Source organism: Dendrobates tinctorius, unplaced genomic scaffold (genome assembly GCF_039654945.1).
Source record: "Dendrobates tinctorius isolate UK_male_01 unplaced genomic scaffold, ASM3965494v1 ptg000028l, whole genome shotgun sequence".
Taxonomy (NCBI): Eukaryota; Metazoa; Chordata; class Amphibia; order Anura; family Dendrobatidae; genus Dendrobates; species Dendrobates tinctorius.
Genome location: NW_027361696.1, coordinates 1,398,323 through 1,422,430, shown reverse-complemented (window position 1 = coordinate 1,422,430; position 24,108 = coordinate 1,398,323). Strand labels below are relative to the sequence as shown.

The 24,108-nt window shown below is 49.9% G+C and overlaps 1 protein-coding gene across 2 annotated transcripts in view; it reads left to right on the top strand.

Annotated features, from left to right (window-relative positions):
* The first annotated feature begins 3,960 nt into the window (after nucleotides 1-3,960).
* Nucleotides 3,961-24,108, top strand: part of KIRREL3 (kirre like nephrin family adhesion molecule 3) — an 851,964-nt gene continuing 831,816 nt past the window's right edge. For both annotated transcript variants that reach the window (XM_073569972.1, XM_073569971.1), the window contains exon 1: nucleotides 3,961-4,184. In XM_073569972.1, coding sequence (XP_073426073.1) covers nucleotides 4,118-4,184 — 67 coding nt within the window. In that variant the 5' untranslated portion in view covers nucleotides 3,961-4,117. The remainder of the gene's footprint in view (nucleotides 4,185-24,108) is intronic.

Here is a 24,108-nt window from a genome sequence, read left to right as displayed (position 1 = left end):
TAATTCCACTGATGGGGGACAGACGAGAGGCAGATGAGGGGCAGAAGAGGGGAAGATGAGGGACAGATGAGAGGCAGAAGAGGGGCATACGAAGGACAGACTAGAGGCAGACAAGGGGAAGATGAAAGCCAGATGAGGGGCAGACAAGAGTCAGACAAAGGGCAGACGAGACGCAGACAAGGGGCAGATGAGGGGCAGACGAGGGGCAGATGAGATACGGATGAGAGCCAGACGAGGGGTTGATGAGGGTCAGATGAGAGGCAGAAGAGATGCAGATGAGAGCCAGACGAGGGGCAGACAAGAGCCAGACGAGGGGCAGATGAGGAGCAGATGAGGGGTAGATGAGGAGCAGGCAAGGCACAAGGCAGCAGAATGTACATATGTGAGTGATGCAAAATGCCGCTATGACCTGCAATGTGATCACATACAGTCATTCTCAGACCCCTGTACTGACTGTGCCCCGCACAACTAAGAAAAAGACATTAGGCTGGTGTGAGGATTTATACAGTGGGGAAAATAAGTATTTGATACTCTGACGATTTTGCAAGTTTTCACATTGTATGATTGTTACATAATTAATTTGCATTTTATTGCATTAAATAAGTATTTGATACAATAGAAAAGTGAACTTAATATTTGTACAGAAACCTTTATTTGCAATTACAGAGGTGAGACGTTTCCTGTGGTTCTTGACCAAGTTTGCACACACTGCAGCAGGGGATTTTGGCCCCCTCCTCCATACAGATCTTCTCCCAATCGTTCAGGTTTCGGGGCTGTCCCTGGGCAACATTGAGTTTCAGCTCCCTCCAAAGATTTTCTATTGGGTTCAGGCTGGAGACTGGCAAGGCCACTCCAGGACCTTGAAATGCTTCTTACAGACCTACTCCTTAGTTGTCCTGTGTGTTTCAGGTCATTGGCATGCTGGAAGACCCAGCCACGACCCATCTTCAATTGTCTTACTGATGGAAGGAGGCTGTCGGCCAAAAGCTCATGATACATGACCCCATCCATCCTCCATTAAATAAGGCACAGTCGTCCTGTCCCTTTTGCAAATATTGTACCCCCAAAGTATGATGTTTTCCCCACCATGCTTCACGGTTTGGATGGTGTTATTGGGGTTGTACTCATCCTTCGTCTTCCTCCAAACACGGCAAGTGGAGTTGATACCAATGGTCTCATCTGACCACAGGACCTTCTCCCATGCCTCCTCTGGATCATCCAGATGGTCATTAGTGAACTTTAGACAGGCCTGGACATGTGCTGGAGTGAGCAGGGAGCCCATGTGTGCCCTTCAGGATTTTAGTCCATAACGGCGTAGTGTGTTACTAACGGTAATGTTTGAGACTGTGGTCCCAGCTCTCTTCAGGTCATTGACCAGGTCCTCCTGTGTAGTTCTGGGCTGATTTCTGACCCCTCTCAGAATCAGTAGTTATTTGGTCTTGGCTATGGTGGAGAGGTTGGAGTGTGATTGAGTGTGTTGACAGGTGCCTTTTATATGGGCAACAAGGTCAAACAGATGCAATTAATGCAGGTAATGACTGCAGAGTAGGAGGCTTCTAAATAAAAACTAACAGGTCTGTGAGAGGCAGAATTCTTGCTGGTTGGTCAGTGATCAAATACTTATTTCATGCAATAAAATGCAAATTAATGATGTAGCAATTCTACAATGTGATTTTCTGGTTTTTATTTTTAGATTATGTTTATCACAGGTGAAGTGTTGTACCTATGATAAAAATTACAGACCCTCCATTCTTTGCAAGTGGGAAACGTGCAAAATCGGCAGTTTATCAAATTAAATGGAGCAGGTGATCAGGAAGCAATGGAGCAGGTGATCAGGAAGCAGTGGGCAGGTGATCAAGGGGCAGGTGATCGGGGGTCCAGGGGCAGGTGATCAGGGGGGTACAGAGGTAGGTGATAAGGAGGTGCAGGGGTAGGTAATTAGGGGTACACAGGCAGCTAATCAGGGGGTCCAGGGGCAGGTGATCAGGAATCCAGGGGCAAGTGATCAGGGCTCCAGGAGTAGGTGATCAGGGGGTAGAGAGGCAGGTAATCAGGGAATACAGGCGCAGGTGACCCGCTTACAGGGGTAGGTGATCAGTGCTTACAGGGGCAGGTGATCGGGGGGGTACAGAGGCAGGTGATCAGGGGGTCCAGGGGCAGGCGGTCTGGTGGTACAGGGACAGGAAATCAGGGTATACAGAGGCAGGCAGCCATGGGGCACTGGGGCAGGTGATCAGGGGGTCAAGGGTCAGGTGATTAGGGGGTCCAAGGGCAGGTGATCAGGGGTCCAGGGTAAGGCAATATTGGGGCACAGCACAGGGGCATGTGATCAGGGGTACATTAGCAGGTGATCAGGGATCCAGGGGCAGGTGATCAGCGGTCCAGGGGCAGGTGATCAGGGGTCCAGGGGCAGGTGATCGGGGGTCGCTGACCAGGGGGCACAGAGGCAGGTAATCAGGGGTACAGAAGCAGGTAATCATGGGGCAGATGATCAGGGGGTCCAGGGGCAGGTGATTAGCGGTCCAGGGGCAAGTTTTCAGGGGGTACAGAAGCAGGTAATCAGGGGGTACAGAAGCAGATAATCATGGGGCACAGGGGCAGGTGATCAGGGATCCAGGGAAAGGTAATCAGGAGTCCAGGGGCAAGTGATCAGGGGTCCAGGGGCAGGTGATCAGGGGGTACAGGGGTAGGTGATCAGTGGTTACAGCCAAAGGGGAAGGCGATCAGGGGGGCCAGGGGCAGGCGATCAGGTGGTACAGGGACAGGTAATCAGGGTGTATAGAGGCAGATAGTCATGAGGAACAGGGGCAGATGATCAGGGGGTCAAGGGTCAGGTGATTAGGGGGTCCAAGGGCAGGTGTTCAGGAGGTACAGAGGTAGGTGATTTGGAGATGCAGGGGCAGGTAATCAGGGGGTCCAGGGGCAGGTGATTAGGGGTCCAGGGTAAGGCAATAATGGGGCACAGCACAGGGTCATGTGATCAGGGGGAACATTGGCAGGTGATTAGTGATCCAGGGTCAGGTGATCACTGGTCCAGGGACAAGTGATCAGGGGTTGCTAATCAGGCGGCACAGGGGCAGGTGGTAATCAGGAGTACAGAAGCAGGTAATCATGGGGCACAGGAGCAAGTTATCAGGGGGTCCAGGGGCGGGTGATCAGGGGGTCCAGGGGCGGGTGATCAGGGGGCCCAGGGGCAGGTGATCAGGGGGCCCAGGGGCAGGTGATCGGGGGCCCAGGGGCAGTTGATCAGGTGGTACAGGGGCAGGTGATTAGGGACACAGGGGCAGGTGATCAGGGGCACGTGATCGGGGGCAAAGGGGCAGGTAATCAGGGGGTACAGAGGTAGGTGATCAGGAGGTAGGTAATCAGGGGTACAGAGGCAGGTGTTCAGGGGTTCCAGGGTCAGGTGATCAGGGGTCCAGGGGCAGGTGATCAGGGGGTCCAGGGGCAGTTGATCAGGTGGTACAGGGGCAGGTGATCAGGGGTCCAGGGTAAGGCAATAATGGGGCAGAGCACAGGGGCATGTGATCAGGGGGTACATTGGCAGGTGATTAGTGATCCAGGGTCAGGTGATCGGGGGTTGCTAATCAGGGGGTACAGGGGCAGGTATTCAGTAGTACAGAAGCAGGTAATCATGGGGCACAGGAGCAAGTGATCGGGGGTATAGGGGCGGGTGATCGGGGGTCCAGGGGCAGTTGATCAGGTGGTACAGGGGCAGGTGATCAGGGACACAGGAGCAGGTGATCAGGGGGCACAGGGGCAAGTGATCAGGGGGGGGCAAAGGGGCAGGTAATCAGGGGGTACAGAGGTAGGGGTACAGAGGCAGGTGATCAGGGGGCACAAGGTAAGGTGATCAGTGGGTCCAGGAGCACAGGGCCAGGTGTGAGCGGAGCGGGCAGGAGGGCGGTGTGCGGTGACGGAGCCGCTGATGCCAGTCCCCCTCCTGCCCTGATGCCGGGCTCTGCCTGGAGGAGGAGGAGCGGAGCCGCCAGTCGGGAGGATGCTGCCGCACATCCACAGCTCGTGTTCCGCTCTGAGGCGGCTGGAGACGATCTGAGCTGCGGCCCCGGAGCCGGACAGGAGGGGAGACCGGGCGCCGCTCGCCTGCCGCGGGAGGATGCTGCCGGGGACGGGATCTGGCCGGCTGAACCTGCTGCTCCTGACCTGGATGCTGCTCGCCAGAGGTAGGAGAAGTTTCCGCGGCTGTTGTTGTGCGCGGGATGTGGGCTGTCATGTGGAGCCGGAGCGGCTGCTCCCGGGCTGGGGACGCTCCGCGGCTTGTGCCGGTGTGTGACGGCTCTGACTCTGGTTGTTTCGGGCTCTCTCTGGTGTGGGGGTCTCCGCTGGGGGTGGGGGCTGTGGAGCTGCAGGTGACACCCGCACCTGTTGGAATTTGCTGAGAGAACCTGGTTAGACATGGAGACGGGGCAGCACCATGGGGGATCCTGTGACCGTCCCTGAGGGTCTGTGGGCTGGAGGATGGACACACACTGCTGCTCCACTTGTTGCGGAGGATGTGGACACTTGGTGCCTTCAGTATTGATGATGGAGTTTATGGGGTCAGGCACAAGTTGTGGCCGCTGTGGCGGCATCATGGCTGGGATGGTGGTACCGTGCCCGGCTCCAGTGCTGCCTTCCTGCCGGTTACCGGGACTGGCGGGAGCTCTGCCTGCACTGCTTGTTCTTCCTGCTGCCGCCATCCCCGGTGCCCCACAGACCCCCGGTTATTCCGTGCCAGCGGTCTGATCCCTGGGAGCAGATGAGGCTCCCGGTCCTGACAGTCACCGCTGTGCGGATCTGTGCCCGGCGTCTGCATGGATCTGGCTCCAGACAGCGCTGAGCGCGGGGACCTAGGGCCTGCGCAGGAATCTGGGGGTCTGCGCAGGAATCTGGGGGCCTGCGCTGGAATATGGGGGTCTGCGCAGGAATCTGGGGGTCTGCCCTGGGGTCTGGGGTTCTGCGCTGGAATATGGGGGTCTGCCCTGGGGTCTGGGGGTCTGCGCAGGAATCTGGGGGGTCTGGGGGTCTGCGCAGGAATCTGGGGGTCTGCCCTGGGGTCTGGGGGTCTGCGCAGGAATCTGGGGGTCTGCCCTGGGGTCTAGGGGTCTGCGCAGGAATCTGGGGGTCTGCGCTGGGGTCTGGGGGTCTCTCCTGAGCCCCTCTGTTTCCGCTCCTGGACCAGGTGTGTGGCTTCCATGCTCGGTACCTACCTAATGAAGCTGCTGTCAGATTTTCTCCGTCTATCACTTTGCACATCAATAAAGATGCAGCAGAGATTAATCCTGTCTTCTTGAGAAACGTCAAAGAAAGATGAGAAGAAATGAAGTTTAGTAGATATTGGCGCAGGGATGAAGAAGTGGCTGCTGCCTCTGTGGATCTGAAACTTTCCATCTATTATTGATACATTGTGATAATCTGTGATATGTTGTGGTGCACTGTGATAATCTGATACTTTGTGATAATCTGTGATACATTGACATTCTGTGATATATTTAGATACACTGATAATCTGGTTACACTGATAAATTGTGGTGATCTGGGGCAGAGCTGCTGCAGCACCTCAGCACGCTCAGGGCGACCACCTGGAGATCACCTCGCTGGTGACATGTCACCTTTCTGGTCCATCAGAAGCCACGTTCCACAATCGCTGGAGCTGGGGTGTGTAGCAATGATGTGATGGCAGAAGTTCAGTCTCCACCTGTCAGCAGAGCTTTATGCTCGGGGGTCCCTCTCACTAGGGGCTTCTTCCAGCACTGATCAGGGGATCCATAGACATTAGTCCCTGTGATAAGGAAGGAGCTGATAAAGCAGCAGGTGAGGACACTAGACCTGTAATGTAACCATTTACCCTCCAGATGTCAGGCCTGGAATTAGGGGCTGTCCAGTGATCAGGTAGGGCCGAAGGTCTGCGCTCTGCACAGTGACATTGCTCCTCTGAAATGAAGCTTTACATGCAGCCTGCCATCAATGGCCAGCAATCCTCAGGGTTGGGGTGACAGAAGCCCCCCAGATGCTGCCACCTGCTCCTAGATCTGGTCTCATGCCCGCACATCCCAGGATTCGGGTCAGACATCTCCATGATGTGCCAGATCCAGCCATCCTTTCTGAAGCCCCCATCTGTGCCACCCCCTGACCAATCTTCCCGAGCCTCCATGTCAGTCTATTTCTGGAGCCGCTGCTCTTACAGTAAAGACAGCGCAGTTCCAGTCTGGAGAGGGCAGGTTAGATCAGCAGCAGCTCGGAGCTTTTTATAGATGCAGCCCACTGCTGAGACAGTAGGAGCAGACATGGGAGACTCTGGGATGTGTGCCCCCCAAGCCAGGCATCACTGTGTACCAGGCCAGGACCATGGAGCTGCCCAGCACAGAACCACAACCCTTCAGGGATAAGTCATGGCCAGTTTTGCTCTGTTCCATCTGGAGACATTTCCTCTTGAGTCATTTCTTCAGCCTTTCCCTCCCTTATGGTGCCGAGGTGCTGGGCACCATATGCCATCTGCTCTGCCGTCACCCTGGCATTGCTCCGTGCCCTCCTGGCAGAGCTGTATGTGTCCGGTATCTGCTCCACATGGCACCAGTGATCCATTGCTGAGTCCTAAAGTTCTTCTGACAAACCTCTCTGCGGCATTCTGTACACGATGAGAGTTGTAGTACAGAGGATTCTAGGTTTCTAGCAAAGCCTGAGAAACTCCTTTGTGATATTAGACATGAGAGCAGGAGCAATCTACGGGCACCTGGTAATGGCATCATAAGGCACAATGCCTCCTGCTCTGTAGGTGGATGGGGCCCCCTGACCCTGCACAGGTTGGACCAATGATATGTCCACCCCTGAGTATGTCTGACACTGATGCTCGGGGGCAGGGATTTGCTGTAGGTTAGACTGAGCATTGTCTCATGTTGTATACCGGGGGGAGGACATACTATCGGTGCCACCTGGGCAGCTGCATAAGGGCCCTATATGGAAGGAGGCCTCTACCAGTACAAGCAGATGGCGGTGTGCATTGTGATGAGCTGCTGGTCTGTACAGGGCCCACGTACTGTCCGTGCACCGGCCCCTCCTGTCTATATCCATAGATAATTGTATTTATATATGTGCAGAACTTCAGTCCCAGCCATCCCATGCTTCGTTATGGTGGTCTCGGTTTTCCAGCGTCTCTAGCGGATCAGGTCGTTTGCATTTGCACATCTCAGTTTCTGTATCATTAGTATAATGTGTTACTCAGAAGCTTCGCTCCATTAGTAATGGAAATCCAGCCGGTCTGTTAGCAGCTCCGCGCTCTGGGGTCTGCGCAGCCTCTCCTCATGGCCTCCATGGTCAGGCCTCCTCACACTGTCCTGCCCTGAACATGGGCTTTCCTGTTCCATCTACTGCTCCGATTTGCATTCACTTTCCCATATTCTGCCGTTTTGTTTCTGTGTAATCGGATTACACGCAGGAGGTGGAAAGTTCCCGACTCAGTAGAGACGAATAGAAGCTGTTGGTGGCCGCAGCCGGTGGTACCTGCAGGATGATGACCTGTAGTGGTCTGGAGGTGCTCAGGCTGCATCCTGCTGCCTTGATTTTCCATGGTCTGTATGTAATAACTTTGGCTCCATGTACACTAAATTGCGCTGTAACGACGTATAATTACCTGCAGATCCTATAAACAAGGACTGAAAATTTACGTTATTTAGCTGTAGAAAATTGTGGCCGCTTTCTTCCAAAAAACAGCGCCACACTTGTCCATAGGTCATCGGTGGTATTACAACTCTGTCCCATTCACTTTGATAAAGCTCAGCTGCAATACCAGACTCCATCTCAGGGCCGGTGTGGCGCTGTTTCTGGAGAGAGCAGCCATGTATTTTAATGCTGAAAGTCGTCCTTGGACTTAGTGTTTGCATTATGTCCAAACTGAGTAATAACTCGCTGTGAGATCGGTAACTACAGTCTATTGTCCGAGGTTATCATCCATTCTGGGGAAATGCTGCTGCAGACAGGTGCATGGCGGCTGACATGAGCCACTACAATGGTCTCCACCAATACGCCTACAGTCCGAGTCTGGTCGCTCCCCTATAGGAGCTGTCATGTTCTTCCTGCATACAAGGTGCACAGGGCTGGACAGTGGCGTACTACAATGCCCATCATCCACCGTGTACATGAGCCCCTCCGGTCACGCTCTGCATGCTGCAGGCAGAGTATGCAGCGGTGGCAGTGGTGTACTACAATGCCCATCATCCACCGTGTACATGAGCCCCTCCGTCACGCTCTGCATGCTGTAGGCACAGTATACAGCGGTGGCAGTGGTGTACTACAATGCCCATCATCCACCGTGTACATGAGCCCCTCCGTCACGCTCTGCATGCTGTAGGCACAGTATAGAGCAGTATACAGCGGTGGCACTGGTGTACTACAATGCCCATCATCCACCGTGTACATGAGCCCCTCCGTCACGCTCTGAATGCTGTAGGCACAGTATACAGCGGTGGCAGTGGTGTACTACAATGCCCATCATCCACCGTGTACATGAGCCCCTCCGTCACGCTCTGCATGCTGTAGGCACAGTATAAAGCGGTGGCAGTGGTGTACTACAATGCCCATCATCCACCGTGTACATGAGCCCCTCCGTCACGCTCTGCATGCTGTAGGCACAGTATACAGCGGTGGCAGTGGTGTACTACAATGCCCATCATCCACCGTGTACATGAGCCCCTCCGTCACGCTCTGCATGCTGTAGGCACAGTATACAGCGGTGGCAGTGGTGTACTACAATGCCCATCATCCACCGTGTACATTAGCCCCTCCGTCACGCTCTGCATGCTGTAGGCACAGTATACAGCGGTGGCAGCGGCAGGTATAGCGAGCCATCCTATAGTCTCCGTGGTCATTGTTCCTGTCAATCATCGGGACATTCACTCAGCGCAGATACATTACATAAAAGAGATTATCAGAAAAGACGCATTCAGCTGTAAAACATGAAGCAAATAAAAGCCGTCAGAGCGACCAGCGAGAAGGTTACGCACCGTCTACAGGAGCGCTGATACCAGTGCTGTAAATGCCAGGCGTTAGCCGGCTGCACCGACAGGAGCTCGCAGGAGGAGATGAGGGTACAAAAACTAATAATAACATCAGCGGCTGCTAAATGAGGAGGAAAAGCACAAAATCTGAGCTAGAGGTGCAGAAGTGGAGGAGAACCTGCTATATGGGGGGGGGTTAATGGTTGTGAAGGGATTCCTCCACAGTGAAGGGGAACATGGGGCCCAGAAGAGCGGGCAATGGAGGCTGACCATTAGTGACAAAGAGGACAACGGAAAAGTCTATGACCAGGAAAGAAAGCATAGTGGAAATGTATTCAGAGGCCGAAGATAGGGACAAAAGTATAAGAAAAGGACAGTACACCAAGTCTAGGCAATGGGAGCAATGAGGAATAGGCAGCGGGGGGAATATAGGGAGTGGACGAAATATAGACAGTGGGGGGACTATAAAGTGGGGGGAATATTGTTAGTGTAGTGAATATAGGGAGTGTGGGAATATAGGGAGTGAGGGAATATAGAGAGGATGAGGAATATAGAGAGTGTAGGGAGTGGGGGGGACTAAAAAGTGGGGGAATATAGTTAATGTAGTGTAGATAGGGAGTGAGGGAATACAGGGAGTGGGGGAATATTGGGAGTGTAGTGAATATAGGGAGTGGGGGGAATACAGGGAATGGGGTACGGCTTTATAAATGTCGTCTGATATCACCAGGAGGAAGTTGGCTCCTTGCACCCCTGTGTAGCCGGAGGACCCCATTATAATGTTTTATACTATTTTGGATTTGGCACAGTGTAACTATACGAGGTAGCTAAGCTGCATGTGTGAACAGAATCTGGTGATGGACAGGGCCGGTAAGATGGTGGTGAACGAGCCATTTGATAGAAGTGCCATTGAGTTACTGATGCTAGACGTAGTGGTTATGGCTGGGTTCACACCTACATTCCCTTAGCTCTGTTTTTCTGGTCTTTTACATGACGGACATTAATGGTGCCTGACGTTCCCCCTTTCTCTACTATGGGGTCTGTTGGGTTTCCCTTAGCACAGCACACAGCGGTGTGATGGTTGATGGCCTGGCTGTAGACGACACTACTAGGTCCACCATAGGGATATAGGATGACGGGATCTTCTCCGCTGTCTTGGGGTGACACGTATGAGCCCCAGTTACAGAACAAACCTTTCCCCACCGGGATAAAACATTTATTGCTCCTTAGTGAAAGAAAATCGATGGTGTCATCGCACGGCTCTGATCTGGAGGGTTTTTTCTCCTTCTCTTTGTAAAGGCAGAAAGTGTCAAAAATAGACAAGAAATGGAAACGAGATAAAACGAAACATCAGATCAAATAAGGGGAATGGGCAACAAGGAGAGAGCGATGATGAAAAAGAGGGGACGAGGACGGGGGGACCGAGCGGCATTGACGGGGAGAGAGGTGGGACACACAGGTGAAAGAAAGGCAGCAGGAACATGGAGGGAGGAGACGACCCAGCAAGAGACTGACATATTCCACAAAGAGACCACAGCGGGGGTGGGAGGACAGCGAGAAATATCCCCAAAATTGCTTTTAGCTGGAAAGTGTGAACTGTCACCAATGGGGACTGTTAATATTGAATATCTGTATTAATAATGAATGGCACACATTAAGCCGGAGCATCAATATTAACGCTGTCAGTGCAGTCACTTTGTGGTAAATGTGACACTCTATTAAATGGCTTAGAGTGCTGACTTATGACCAGGCGGCTGGAGTAATGGCGGCTCCCCTCGTCTCCAGCCAGTGCCAGGATTCAGACGTATGAGCCAATAACATGGTTGTTCTATAGTCTGGGAGGTGACTGCTCCCCCCCATGATGCCCTGAGAGTGGTCCGGCAGGGTGGGCATCGCATGGTCTCTGCTCTGTCAGACATGTAATAAAGAAGTACGTATTGTCTGATCAAGTCCTGAGCTCATCTCAGGATGTCCGCCGGGGTACACCGGCCAGCCAGACACCGACAAAACAGCCAGAAAAGGGATGGCTAGGATTAGAAAAACATGACTGTGCCACCCATGTGTACAGACCATGAATGGTATTGCAGCTAGACTCTTGGAATTGGAATGTCATTCACGGACTGTGCCTTGGACCGGGACTTTGTGGGTTGTTGCTTTATTTCTCTTTATTATGGAATTATATTCTAATCCTGGACAATCCCTTTAAATCTAAATCTCATCAGCCTGTCATGTGTACCCGTGGAAAGGCAGGAAAGTGTAACTTCACCTCAAGCGATCAATAACATTGAATCCACTATGTGAAAAAAGAAAGAAGACCAGATGTGGCAGAACTGAGTATTATTTGTGGTTTTACATAGGACTGCAGGTAAACCTTGTGCCCTGACTTGCGATGCCATTACTGTAAGCCTGATGATGACTATGTCTGTAACGCTGTGGAATTAATGGCGCTATATAAGCGAGGACAATAAATCAATGAATTCAGTGCTTGGCGTAGAAGAAGGCGCTGCTGCATGCAGGGAGCGCAGAGCATTGTCCATGCAGCGTCTGGCCGCAGCCGTGCAGAACAATGAGAGCACGTTCACCTCTGCTACATCTGAGCTGATACAGGTGTAGATTACTGGGGATTCTCTGTCCCCTCAATGTCACCGAATTCTGGGATAACCCGTCTGATCAGTAACCAGCACGTCCATTCCCCGGATCAGCCTGGTATTTGCAGCTTGGACACGAATGACCCCATATATGTGAATGTTACAGATGACTGAGGCCCTGTGCACACTGTGTCAGGAGGGCAGGAAAACACTGATGGCTACCCTAAGCTGCAGCTGCAGGATATTCAGCGAGCTCTTACTATGCACACAAGAGCCTCCTGATGGCAGCAGTGTCTGCGGATCCAGCACCATCCTGCAGCTTCCGGCCGCTGCACCCAGGTATACTGCCTGCAGAGCAAAAGATGGACGAGCTGGACCCCAAGAAAACCGCATTAAGGGGCCCAGCCTTCTAACAGGCATTATACAGTGCTACATAGAGGACATTAGTATAAACACAAATTCTGGTACCTGGTAGTTCCAGAAAAGATGAAGAGATTCATAATAAAATATTAACGCTTTATTAATAACTAGCTGAAAAGCCCGGCGTTGCCTGGGCATAGTAACTAACTGTCGTCCTGCTCTGTTCTGTCCCTCCTCAGCCCCACTCTCCACTTGCCATCCCTCTCTCTCCCCCTCCGCAGCCCCGCTCTCCATCCACCGTGTCCCTCTTTCCCTCCGCAGCCCCGCTCTTTCCCTCCGCAGCCCCGCTCTTTCCCTCCGCAGCCCCGCTCTTTCCCTCCGCAGCCCCGCTCTCCATCCAACGTCATGTTCTTTCCCTTTCGCAGCCCTGCTCTCCATCCACCATCCTACTCTTTCCCTCCGCAGCCCCGCTCTTTCCCTCTGCAGCCCCGCTCTCCATCCACCATCCCGCTCTTTCCCTCCGCAGCCCTGCTCTCCATCCACCATCCCACTCTTTCCCTCCGCAGCCCCGCTCTTTCCCTCTGCAGCCCCACTCTCCATCCACCTTCCCGCTCTTTCCCTCCGCAGCCCCTGTCTCCTCTGGCCACCCCCCCTCCTCTTCCTCCCTAAACATCCCCTTGGCACTGCACCACCATAGCACTAAAATCAGACTTTCACTGCCAATGCATATAAGCCCATGTGATAAACTCTATAGCCAAAGGCATAAACCCAACAATGGGTGGAGGAAAATAGGTTTCAATAGATAATACCCCAGTAATGTAGCAGAGTGGACTCCCCACCAGGGCTGTGGAGTCGGTAAGCCAAACCTGCGACTCCGACTCCTCAATTTCCCTTACACCGACTCCGACTCCAACTCCGACTCCGACTCCACGACTCCGACTCCGACTCCCACACATATTGCTTATATTTAAGTGAAAAATGTATTGTAGTACAATGTGAACCTCAGACATTTAATCATTTTTATGATCCAATAATCAAGATATTTATATAGAACAGAATATATATTGGTGTACTACCCAGTTTTCATTCTTTTTGGTACAGATACGATATGGATAGACAGATATGGATAAATGGATAGATAGAGCAGATTTCTAATCTGCTTTTGCTATTGAAAACATTATCTATGAGCTCAAAAACCTTTCAGGTGATGCAGTTTTTTAAAAAGCTGATCTGCTTTTGCAACTGAAAAACGTATCCTCAAAAAACACAGGAAAAACGCTGTGTGTGAATGTAGCCTTAGATCAGGAATATAACAGCCATTTATAGGACATTTCATAACTTTCCCAAACTCCTATGAAAAAATATTCAGCACATCCTGCATTGAATTACTGTACCCAATTTATTATATATTTTAGGAGTCGGAGTCGGTCCATTTTATACCGACTCCAACTCCGACTCCGACTCCACCAAAATGAGCACCGACTTCGACTCCGACTCCACGACTCCGACTCCGACTCCACAGCCCTGCTCCCCACACCCCAACGCACATTTAACCGCTGGCGTGAGGACATTAGCTCTATATAAGGTGATGGTGCCGGTGGTGCGCGTTGAAATCATACAGTGCTATATATGCATGGGTCCGGGTCAGTTCCCCACCTCACTATGGGGGCTGTCTCTACGCCGCTCTCCTGGCTCATTGCTCCTAACATGTTGTATTCTTGGACAGATTTTCATTGAATATGTGAATTTTTCACGGATGATGAATTTCTGAACTTTCATGAAGACTGTAAGATAATTACAGATTCATGAATCCGTCACATAAACAGGAAGGTTGGGTCAGTTCGACCCCTAATTCACCGTCAGCCATTATGAATCTAGAAGTTTGCCAGTGACTGCGCCCAGGTATACGCCATTGCCGATTGTTTTCTGCTGTGTATTCTCCAGATAAAGACATTTTAATAGAGAACCTGGGAGAAGTGTGAGCTCTCGGCAGAGCGCCGATGATAAAAAGTCATCTCACTATGAGAGCTACTTGACAGCTCTGCAGTATCAGCAGCAAGCGGCTGTTAGGAAGGTGGTCTCCAGACAGCCAGCGAGCAGAAGCAAAGATTACAGATCGTGCCGGATTTCTCCGGGACCAATTGTCATGTTTTCTGTAAAGATCAGAGGAAGGTATCAATTCACTTCCACATCTATTCTCCTCTTACCGCCTCCTCTTGGGCACGTTAATATGGGTAACATGTGGCGGTGCACGCAGGGAAGGATGTGACTCACAGAACCGAATATCATGAACCTGCAAGTAAGTAACCGACGGGGAATTCAGCAACAAATGGCGGAAGAGCCGCGGCGGTTTATGGCCTTCACTTCATGTACTGGAGTTAGTGCCAGGGATTTATAGCTGCCTGTGATAAAATTAAAGGGACTGAAAGATTTTACCTCCCCTAAGCTGCTGATATTGGTGGCTCCGGCTGCAGGAGTTACTAATACAGTGGGTGAAATAAGTATTTGATCCCTTGCTGATTTTGTAAGTTTTCCCACTGGCAAAGACATGAACAGACTATAATTTTAAGGGTAGGATAATTTTAACATTGAGAGATAGAATATCAAAAATAAAATCCAGAAAATCACATTGTATTAATTACATAAATTTGCATTTTGCAGTGAGAAATAAGTATTTGATCCCTCTGACAAACAAGACTTAAAACTTGGTGGCAGAACCCTTGTTGGCAAGCACAGCAGTCAGACCTTTCTTGTAGTTGATGATAAGTTTTGCGCACATGTCAGGAGGAATTTTGGTCCACTCTTCTTTGCAGATCATCTCTAAGATTTTGAGGCTGTCGCTTGGCAACTCAGAGCTTCAACTCCCTCCATAAGTTTTCTATGGGATTAAGGTCTGGAGACCGGCTAGGCCACTCCATGACCTTAATGTGCTTCTCCTTGAGCCACTCCTTTTTTGCCTTGGCTGTAAGTTTTGGGTCATTGTCTTGCTGGAAGACCCTGCCACGACCCATTTTTCAATGTCCTGGCTGAGGGAAGGAGGTTGTCGCTCAGGATTTTACGGTACATAGCTGCATCCATTCTCCCATTGATGTGGTGAAGTAGTTTTGTGTCCTTAGCAGAGAAACACACCCAAAACATAATGTTTCCACTTCCTTGCTTGACAGTGGGGATGGTGTTCTTTGGGTCATAGGCAGCATTTCTCTTCCTCCAAACAAGGCGAGTTGAGTTAATGCCAAAGAGCTCAATTTTTGTCTCAACTGACCACAGCACCTTCTCCCAATCACTCACAGAATCATTCAGATGTTCATTGGCAAACTTCAGACAGGCCTGCACATGTGCATTCTTGAGCAGGGGGACCTTGCGGGCAATACAGGATTTTAACTCCTTAATGACCGCCAATACATTGTCATGATCCATGCTGGATCATGACAGATAAAAAGCACTAGTAACCTTTTTTTTTTTTTCTTTCTTGCACTGTGGTGGTTTCAGTTCTAGTTTTGCCCCCGGTGGCCGTTAGGATCATTGCACTCTGGTTTCTTTAGTTTAATGCATGTGATTATAAAACAGGTGTGATTGCTCTGGCTCTGCTATAAAAGAGTGTCAGGTGTTGCAATCACTGTTGGTGATAGCATCTTTTTTGGGATTCCAACCATGGTGAAGGGAGCAGCTGGCTGAGGTGGAAGCCACTGCAGAAACCTGGTGAAGTTAGCAGCTTGCTTGAAGGTTGGAGCCACTGCTGAAACTGGTGTTGAACTCTGGCTGCCCGGTGTCCGTAGCAGAGTGAGATGGTGAGGGTGGCAGCTGGCTCTGGGGTGTCGAGCTGCTGCAAAAAAGTTAATCCGTTGATGCACTCTGCTGCCTGGTGCTGCAGCAGAGCAAGAGAAGTATTTTTGTGTTTCCCCTGTTTGTATTTTTCCCTGGTGTGTATTAGTACAGCGGTGGGGCCAGTGCCTGCACCACCCAGCTCCCTAGCAAGGGATAGGTGTAGGGTGTGCTAGGGTGACAGGTATCCTGATTGGCGCCCGGTGCGGTAGCGGCCTAGGGATCGTTAGGAGTGGAGGGACACTGACTCAGGGGAGTGCAGGAGGTCTCCACGTCCCCGTTCCCTATCGCAGGGCCCACCGTTGTATCTATTGCCCTTTTCCCCGTGTCTTGTTGTTTTAGTACCGGCCTGCGGGCCATGTCACACAGGACATTTACACGTGCCGTGTCTTGTTGTCTGAGTTACCGGCCTACGGGTCGTGTCACACTGGACGGGTCCTCGTGACATACGTCTTTTTACTGACCTGAGATATGAGAGAAAACCATCCACTATAGCTGACAACTTGCGGCATCAGCCACGATCAGTGTTGTCTCTGTCCATATCTGTTTAACCCCTTAGATGCTGCTGTCAATTGTGACTACATCATATAAATCGTTAACAGAGTGTGGGGGCTTCCTCTTTAACTCCATCGGCACCCTGAGATCATGATTGTGTGGTTCTGATATTTGCCATGGCAATTCATGACCAAACAATGACCTTACAGCAGTGGTGGGAAATTAATTTTTCAAAGGGGCCACATAAGAAACGTCTCAGTGCTGGCTGATTTTTTTGACAGACTTGCATTGCTGAGATTGATAACACACAAAATTAATTGCTCAACACTCATATGTGGGGAGAAAGTGACAGACAAGCAGTAAGAGGTCTTCCGTTCAGTCCATGGCATGGAGAAGACAGACACACGCCAGCAGAGTACATGGGGCACACACAGTCACATGCCAGCAGAGTACATGGGGCACACTTATGAATGGGTCACCGAGGAGAAAAAAGCAAAACAAGCTAAGCCACAGAAAACCAGAGTAGTTGGTAACTATGCAGATTGCAGATCCCTGATCTTACCACACAACTAGCAGCAGCCGTGGAGCGTGCCTACGATGAACCTAGATGCCTCGTCACGGCCGGAGGACTACATAAGCCTAAAGCAAGAAAAGGGAAAGCTAACTGCCCCAGAGCAGACCCCAAAGGAATAGATAGCCCCCACACATATATTGATGGTGAAACAAGATGAAGGCTCAAACACAGGCAGGAAAATAGGCTGAGCAAATGATGGGGCCCAAACTAACTAGATAGGAAAGGAAAGGAGAGACACTGTCTGCAACCTGCAAAAAACCCTACAAAAATAATGTCCAACACTTCTGATAGCAAAATTAACCCTGAAGTCACTAGACTTCTCCCACTATATCAGCACTCTGAAATATTCTGAGACAGAGCAAAAAGAGACCAAACTAGTAAGGGACAAAAAGCCAATTGGCAAAATACTGATAAATAAGAGTGGAAATTCAGCTCAGCCCCCAGCCGGGGCTGGCAGACCACACAAAAAACTGAATAGACCAACAAAATCAAGTGTGAACATTAGCAGAAAAACTTAGCTTTAGATGACTGGAACAGAGCTGAAAACCAAGAGCTGACAAGCCAGAAGGAATCACCAGCAACTGAATAGGGCGTCGGCTGTCTTAAATCTAATCTGAGAATCCTGAGATCCAATCGTCATCCTCATTCTCAGGTGGCAGATCTCCACCAATCAAACCAGCCGCACCACCGTCACCACCAGAGGGAGTCCAGAAGGGGAACTCACAACTGATGAACCCGAGAATGAACTCACAACAGCACACACAGACAGACACACGCCAGCAGAGTACACGGGGCACACACAGACAGACACATGCCAGCAGAGTACACGGGGCACACAAAGCATAGAAGAGAAGTTTGGGAAGCATATTTCACTACTGGAGGATAGGGGGAGGTGCACACAGGATGTGAGGCTGAGGATGCACTTTACTATTGGATACTGTACTTGGCCCAAGTGTTTCATCTTCTATCAGTCTGATCCCTGAGCTGCCAGAAGTTGCTGGGGTGGGGGGGAAGAAGGGTGCAACAGATAATTAGCTGCTCTCCCTCCAAACAGGTTTGATTTTGAGCTGTGAGCCAGCAGTTGTGGAGTTGGACTAGGCCGTCCGCTAACAGCAGCCGATGCTGCTCTGCTGGGAGTGATCTCAGCAGCTCCTCATTCTCTTCACCAATAGTAAGACAACAGGGCGGGGCTAACACCAAGCTATGTTGAGTTCCTGCTCTTTCATTGTTAAAGGGAATCTGTCACCTTTTTTTGGCCTATCAGCTGACAGCATTGACATCAGGGCTTATCGACAGCATTCTGTAATGCTGTAGATAAGCGCCCGATGTAACCTGAAAGATGAGAAAAACACGTTAGATTATACTCACCGGAGGGGGCGGTCCGGTCCGATGGGTGTCGCGGTCCGGCTCCTCCCATCTTCATACGATGCCGTCCTCCTCTTCCCTTCCTGTAGTGGCTCCGGCGCAGGCGCACTGCTCTGTCCTGATGAGGGCAGAGCAGAATACTGCAGTGCGCAGGCGCCAGACCTCTCCCAACGCCTGCACACTGTGTAGGACTCTGCTCTGCCCTCAACAGGGCAGAGCAGTGCGGCTGCGCCGGAGCCACTACAGAAGGGAAGAAGAGGACGTCATCGCATGAAGATGGCGAGGCGCCGGACCGGACCACCCCCTCCGGTGAGTATAATCTAACGTGTTTTTCTTATCTTTCAGGTTACATTGGGGGCTTATCTACAGCATTACAGAATGCTGTAGATAAGCACCTGATTGGCCAAAAAAAGGGTGACAGATTCCCTTTAATGTGTGCGGGCCGGACTGGAACACCCAAAGAGCCGGTTGTGGCCCGAAAGTCACTTCAAACCTGGATAAGTCCCTAAAAAATAATTTTGTAAATTTCCATGAAATAAGGAAAACTTACTGCTACATTTTTAAACCTCCTAAAATGCTAACAGAATAAAATAACATTTTACAAATTGTGCTGATGTAAAGCAGATATGTGGGAAATATTATTTATAAATGTTTTTCTGTGGTAGGACTATCTGGATTAAAGGGATTTTTTTTTTTACATTTTTGTCAAATTTCTGATATTTTTATAAATAAACACAAGACATATTGACCTAAAATTTACCATTATCATGAAGTATAATGTGCCACGAAAAAAAAACACATTCTCAAAATCACTGGGATCAGTTGAAGAATTTGAGAGTTGTTACCCCATAAAGTGACACTGGTCAGAATTGTAAAAATTTGGCCCTGTCACTAATGGGTTAAACCTTTATGGCATAATGTCTTACCAGTGGTTTTCTTGGTGACTGTGGTCCCAGCTGCCTTGAGATCATTAACAAGTTCTGCCCCCCCCCCCCCCCCCCGTGTAGTTTTAGGCTGATCTCTCACCTTCCTCATGATCAAGGATGCCCCACGAGGTGCGATTTTACATGGTGCCCCAGATTGATATCGATTTACAGTCATTTTGTCTTTCCTCCATTTTCTTCTTATTGCACCTACAGTTGTCTCCTTCTCACCCAGCATCTTACTTGTGGTTTTGTAGTCCATTCCAGCTTTGTGCAGGTCTATGATCTTGTCCCTGACACCTTTTAGAAAGCTCTTTGGTCTTGCCCATGTTGTACAGGCTAGAGTCTGACTGATTACTTGAGTCTGTGGACAGGAGTCTTTTATAAAGGTGACTATGTAAGACAGCTGTCTTTAATGCAGGTAACGAGTTGATTAGGAGCGTCCTGGTCTGTAGGAACCAGAACTCTAAGGGTGTGTGCACACGCTGCGGATTCTGCTGCGGATCCGCAGCGGATTTGGCCGCTGCGGATCCGCAGCAGTTTTTGCTGCGGGTTACAGTAGCATTCTAACCTATGGGAAAAAAAACCGCTGTGCAGACGCTGTGGAATTTTCCACGCGGATTTGCTGTGGTTTCAAAACCACAGAAAGAATGGACATGTCCATTCTTTCTGCGGATTCCGCTGCGGTTTGCCATCTCCTCCATTGTGGAGATGAAAAACCGCAGAGCAAAACCGCAGGATAATCCGCAGGTAAAACCGCAGGTGCACATACCCTAAGGCTGTGTGCACTCGGAGCGGATTCTGCTGCGGAACCGCAGCATTTCTGGCCCTGCGGGTCTGCAGCAGATTTAGGTGCGTTGTACAGTACCATTGTTTTCAATGGTAAACTGAAAAACGCTGTGCACATGCTGCGGATTTTCTGCGGGTTAAAATCCGCAGCATGTCAATTCTTTGTGCAGATTCCGCTGCGGTTTCACACCTTCTCCATTGTAGAGGTGTGAAACCGCAGGCTAATCCGCAGGTAAACCGCAGGTCTTTTGACCTAAGAATTTACCTGCGGATTTTTCCAAATCTGCGCATAAAAATCTGCAGGACCAAAATCTACGCACATAGCCTTAATGGTTGGTAGGGGATCAAATACTTGTTTCTCACTGCAAAATGCAAATAATTTATATAATTTATATAATGTGATTTTTGGATTTTATTTTTGATATTCTATCTCTCAATGTTATAATTAACCTACCCTTAAATTATAGACTGTTCATGTCTTTGTCAGTGGGCAAACTTACAAAATCAGCAAGGGATCAAATAATTATTTCCCCCACTGCATGTTCCAGAAACTTAGGACACAGACATAGAATTTTGGAAAATAAGGGCACAATTGGTCTTCACTGACAATTTCTCAGCAGCTTTTTATTATGTAATCTGAGCGCAGCATGATGCCGGGGCAGAGACCCTGATTCCAGCGATGTGTCACTTACTGCGCTGCTTGCTGTAGTTTTGATAGAACAGTTATGGTTTACTATACACTTGTATCCTTCATGAATTAACAGTTCTGAATTATTTGTCTTTATAATTCTTTGGTTTGCACCTCTGTTATTTCTTCTGGAAATTTATAAATGGCAACTATGTGTCAACAATCTGTTTTGTCTTTTATCAATTTCTTGGAGGAGTAACAGACAGTGACACAACAAAGAAGTAATAGAAATGATGGTCCAGATTATGGAAAATGACAGGTATTTACTATAATAGACTGGCCGGGAGAGCAGACAGCCCCTTTAAGAAGGGGTAACAGTCTGTAACATGTACCTATAAACGGTGTAAATGATTAATAGCTGCTGAGTAAAGAAACACATTGTATATGGATGACAGGTGAGAGAAAATCGTCCCTCTCTCCTGGAGGAGAATGGGACCGCGAACCCTAACAGTATATATAAAAGTAGTGGAAACCTCCATGCTTTACACTGCAGGCTGTATTCAGAGGAAATCTATTACAGCATAACTCTTTGTTTAGCTTGTTACTTTCTTGCCATTTTTAATGAAATGTTCAGATATGTTTAGTGTGTAATTGTGTCCATTTCATCTGTCCTCGGTGATCTTGTGTCTGGTAGAGGGTCGTTTCCATCTCATTGTATTAATCCTCCCCCACCGGCCAGCATTTGTCTGCCCCCTGCGTTATTACGTTGTGTCTGCTGATAACGCTGGATGGGATGAGATGGGGCTGCTCCACCATAATCCGCCGTCTCGCTGCTTTCTACACTGGAGCAGCAACAAAGTAGCGGAAAGTTACGAGAATGTGATGTAGACGGATTATAATCCTATTATCTCCGGCAGAAATCCACACAATATTTACATGTTAATTTATTAGGTGGATTCAATCTGCAATGATTAAATAAATGTGAATATTAATGAGCATTTCGGCCACCAACTTCTCATGTGTAAGAGGGAAAGCAATGAGGAGAAGAATCTGCCCCCCTGATGGTCATTCAGGTGGGTCGTGGTGTTTGCCTTGGGAGTGATTACGGTGAGAGATGCCCCAATGCTTCAGAAGGGACGGTACTCCCGTCACTGAGGTCACAGCCACAATGAGAAGTGACACAGATGACAGGTGACATGCAGGTACTGGAGAGTGCCAGCCTGCCACGGGGTGATCACACAGTGCCAGCGGGTGGTCTTTTGATCTGCCTGCCTCACCTCCAGGACTGTGTATATTGTATATACCGTGCCAGCCTGCCGCTGGGTGGTCACATAGTGCCGCTGGGTGGTCACATAGTGCCGCTGGGTGGTTACATAGTGTCGCTGTATGGTCACATAGTGCCGCTGGGTGGTCACATAGTGCCGCTGGGTGGTCACATAGTGTCGCTGTATGGTCACATAGTGCCGCTGGGTGGTCACATAGTGCCGCTGGGTGGTTACATAGTGTCGCTGTATGGTCACATAGTGCCGCTGGGTGGTCAGAAAGTGCTGCTGGGTGGTTACATAGTGTCGCTGGGTGGTCACATAGTGCCGCTGGGTGGTTACATAGTGCCACTGAGTGGTTACATAGTATCGCTCTATAGTCACATAGTGCCGCTGGGTGGTCACATAGTGCCGCTGGGTGGTTACATAGTGTCGCTGTATGGTCACATAGTGCCGCTGGGTGGTCAGAAAGCGCTGCTGGGTGGTTACATAGTGTCACTGGGTGGTCACATAGTGCCACTGAGTGGTTACATAGTGTCGCTCTATAGTCACATAGTGCCGCTGGGTGGTCACATAGTGTCGCTGGGTGGTCACATAGTGCTGCTGGGTGGTTACATAGTGTCGCTGGGTGGTTACATAGTGTCGCTGGGTGGTCACATAGTGCTGCTGGGTGGTTACATAGTGTCGCTGGGTGGTCACATAGTGCTGCTGGGTGGTTACATAGTGTCGCTGGGTGGTTACATAGTGCCACTGAGTGGTTACATAGTGTCGCTCTATAGTCACATAGTGCCGCTGGGTGGTCACATAGTGTCGCTGGGTGGTCACATAGTGCTGCTGGGTGGTTACATAGTGCTGCTGGGTGGTTACATAGTGCCGCTGGGTGGTCACATAGTGCCGCTGGGTGGTTACATAGTGTCGCTGGGTGGTCACATAGTGCCACTGAGTGGTTACATAGTGTCGCTCTATGGTCACATAGTGCCGCTGGGTGGTCACATAGTGCCGTTGGGTGGTTACGTGATTACATAGTGTCGCTGGGTGGTCACATAGTGCCAGTGGGTGGTCACATAGTGCTGCTGGGTGTGTAAGAAGAGAAACCGGGCTGGGGGTGCCTTACTTATGCCAGGTCAGGAACTGTTGGGGCTGTCTCCTAATCTGTGGTATGAGGCAAAGTTTAGGCAACCGGACCAATCTTTACACTTACTGACAGGGAGCGTGGCTAAGCATTACAAGGGGCAGCGCGCGAGCACAGACAGAATTGGCAGGATGGCGCAGCGCGTGGCTGAGGAGAGTGAGAACTCCTCCTGCTTCAGAGACCGTTAATGACGCAGATTCGCGCCCGGCCTTGACAACAACTTACCGCAGGGACTCTGATCATAAGCCGTCCATGTGCAGGTTGACTCCGACCTATCGAGGTGTCAACCACTCCGCTACAGTCAGGGGTGCTTCCGTGACACCTGATAGAGACTGTGACTTTTCTTGAACCCGCAGTGAATAATCGTCAAGCCTCGCTTAACTCTGTCAGCACAGGGGCCCATAACCTGCCAGGTCACAGGAGTCTCCATGTTGAGGACTTCACAGGACGCTTCAAAGACTCAGTGTTGTTGACCTGCCAAGTACTGTCGCCCCCTACAGGACCACACCAGATCCACGTCGTGCCAACGACTGTTGGTGCCATCACCTACTTCAGGAACTTTTCTATCAGGAAGACATCCGATTGATAAAGCCGTTCTCATAGAAGTCACTTATTTATTATTCCTGTGTTGATAATTCCCTATACTGCCTGCATTTTATCTCACGTTTTCCCTGTCTCCCTGTGTGGAGTAATACCCTAAGTAAAAATTTGTTAATCCTTGATCTGCCTCTTGACTGTCACTGCATCTGCCAACCTGCTGTTGGGAGGTCACACTGTGCCAGTGGGTGGTCTTCTGATCTGCCTGCCCTCACCTCCAGGACTGTGTATACTGCATATACCGTGCCTCCGACAGCAAGGGCCTTATATATAGTGAAAAGGCAGCGACCCACCAACACAACTACTAATTCATTACACCCCGCAGGGTGGCGAAGAAGGCAGAGATGAACCCACTCCAGCATCCAGAAAAATATTCTCGGTTACTAATTAATATTTGATCAATTTATTAAATGAGAGTTTACACAAGTTTATTAATGTTAAAATGTATTTTATGTTCTCCCAATCCGAGGCCCCATTTGTTATAAATAGGAACAGTGAACAGTGAGGTTATTACTAATTATTGGCCATTTCTGAAGGAGACAGAAACTTGGCTAACCACTACACTGTCCTGTTGAATAGCGCA